This window comes from Triticum aestivum, chromosome 7D, assembly GCF_018294505.1.
Source record: "Triticum aestivum cultivar Chinese Spring chromosome 7D, IWGSC CS RefSeq v2.1, whole genome shotgun sequence".
Lineage (NCBI taxonomy): Eukaryota > Viridiplantae > Streptophyta > Magnoliopsida > Poales > Poaceae > Triticum > Triticum aestivum.
In genome coordinates, this window is record NC_057814.1 from 106,031,934 (window position 1) to 106,034,188 (window position 2,255).

The 2,255-nt window shown below is 47.8% G+C and overlaps 1 protein-coding gene across 2 annotated transcripts in view; it reads right to left on the reverse strand.

Annotated features, from left to right (window-relative positions):
• Positions 1 to 1,402, reverse strand: part of LOC123170219 (uncharacterized) — a 3,452-nt gene extending 2,050 nt beyond the window's left edge. For both annotated transcript variants that reach the window (XM_044588058.1, XM_044588057.1), the window contains exons 1-2: positions 1,078 to 1,402; positions 868 to 995 (exon numbers count right to left, since the gene is read on the reverse strand). In XM_044588058.1, the coding sequence (XP_044443993.1) occupies positions 868 to 995; positions 1,078 to 1,326 (377 nt within the window). In that variant the 5' untranslated portion in view covers positions 1,327 to 1,402. The remainder of the gene's footprint in view (positions 1 to 867; positions 996 to 1,077) is intronic.
• Between the last annotated feature and the right edge of the window lie 853 nt (positions 1,403 to 2,255).

Below are 2,255 nucleotides of genomic sequence, written 5' to 3' on the forward strand. Positions count from 1 at the left end.
GCAAAAAAGGTTGTAAATACACACTGAACATTATTCCGTAAAAATACATTGAACATTATTGTATAATATAAATGAAAATTTTTGTTATATACATTGAACATTTTTTTACTATACAATGTACTTTTTAAAATTTATAAATTACATTTTTTGTATACAATGTAATTTTTTAACAATATTACACACACTATGTACGGCGCGCGCTATTTATCTTTTTTTTTACCGTATGAAAAAGAGAACGAAGCACAGTATAAAATATTTACGCGTGCTACGTAAACAGAGGAACACTCGCGACGCAGTGGTAGTGAGCGCGCGCTGTGTCGCCCTCGTCGCTGGTTTGAACCCCGGCTGCGGCGCGCCCTCTCTGCGATCGCTACTTTTTGGGTTCGTTTATTTATTTAACAGTCTAATAATATAAGAACTTAATATCCTTACTAAGCAATTCATTGGGCCTAATGTAGTGGCAGGGCCTCTCCATCAAAACAGGGAGGGTGCGGGTTCGAATCCCTGCTTGCGCAATTTTATTTTTTTTAACTTTACGGAAGCATTTGTGTGATTAAGTGCAATGCGGGGGTCTTATCTGCAAAAATAATATGCCACCTGACAGGTGGGGCCGCGCTGTCAGATACAGTGTCAATACATCGTTATACGGCGCTTAGCCCGTTTTGCAACGATTAGTCCCAAACATGATACTGACTTAAAAAAAATCTGAATAATGGTACTGATCCGTTACAACCGTCCAAGTGTGGTACTTCCTTACAATTAACTCAATCCACACGCTGCCGCAGTGCCGCTGTTACGGCCGCGAGAACGACGACGACGACATAAACACACGCCACGGCGACGACTTAATCCGAGGCACGTACGTACCTTCGGAAGAGGCCCCTCCCGGTGGCGCCGACGACGAGCTTTTCGACGACGCCGCGCGCCACGAACTCGACGATCGACCTGGCCACGTCGCCGTGGCCGTCGTCCAGCACCGCGTCCATGCAGAAGACCTGCATGCACCTTCACATCAAATCGTTTTTTTTTTCTCTCTGCATGCACCGGCCGGCCGGCGTGTGGATGAAAGGAACGTACGCCTTTGCGCGCACAGAAGACGCGGAACGGGAGGAGGATCTCCCTGACGTGCGGCTGCGCCGGCTGCTTGACGTGGACGAGGACGATGGGCTGGGGCTGGCTGCTCCTGTTCCCCGCGACCGTCTCCTCGACGGCCCACTTGAACGCGCTCACGCTGTTCTTGCTACTGTCGACGCACACCGCCACCAGCCGCGGCGAGCTCGACGGCGCCTCTTCCAGATCCCGGCCATCCTGCTGGTACCTGCACATCGTTATGGTCGGTCTCCCACCTTCTGCTCCGAGCTTCGGCGATGATTCTCCAGTTTAGATGGATATGCATGCATGCACGCCCTCTTCTCATAGGTCTATTATTACCGATGGTCGCTCCATTTCTGCCTTTTTTTAGCAACTCTACGTTTTTGGCTGGTGATGGATGAGAAGAAAGCATACATTTTTTGTAGTTTTATTATAAAAACAATAAACAATTGAGATCATTGTTTTATAATTGAACTAATGGAATCACTTTTATGAGATATGAAAGCTTTCGGCAGTATTTGAATCAAGGTTTTCTAACATAAGGACATCTTCAACACGGACCCTCTAACCGCCCGCATCCGTTCGGATCGAGCGTCCAACGTCGTACACCATAGGCCAGGACATTCGTTTTCCCGCAAACCAGACGCAAACTAGGGGGGCCGCTGACACACACGCGTCCGACATCCCTATCCCACCAACAATCCTCTCTCGTGCGAAGTGGTTCCCGTGCATTCATGCCGGTCAGCGCTGCTCTAATGCAGACGTGACACCACTCAACGATGCCGGTCAGGGCCACGTGACCGGGTGAGCCGGCGGCGTCGCTTCAATGCCAACGTGACAACCGAGAAGCCAACAGATACGTCCCAACCGTATCTATATATTTGGATTTTTCTATGCTATTATAATATCAATTTTATATACTTTTGGCAGCAATTTATATTATTTTATTTGGACCAACCTATTAATCTAGTGCCAAAGGCCAGTTTCTGTTCTCTATTGTTTTGGTGTTTTAGGCGAAAAATTCATGAGGCCGAAATGACCTGAAATTTTTTGTGAATTTTTATGGGATAAAAAGCTCCTGTACCCATAAGGTGGAGGCTAGGGGGTTCACCAGCTGCCCAACTGGCCTGGTGGCACAGCCAACCCTGACTGTGTGTGTGTGC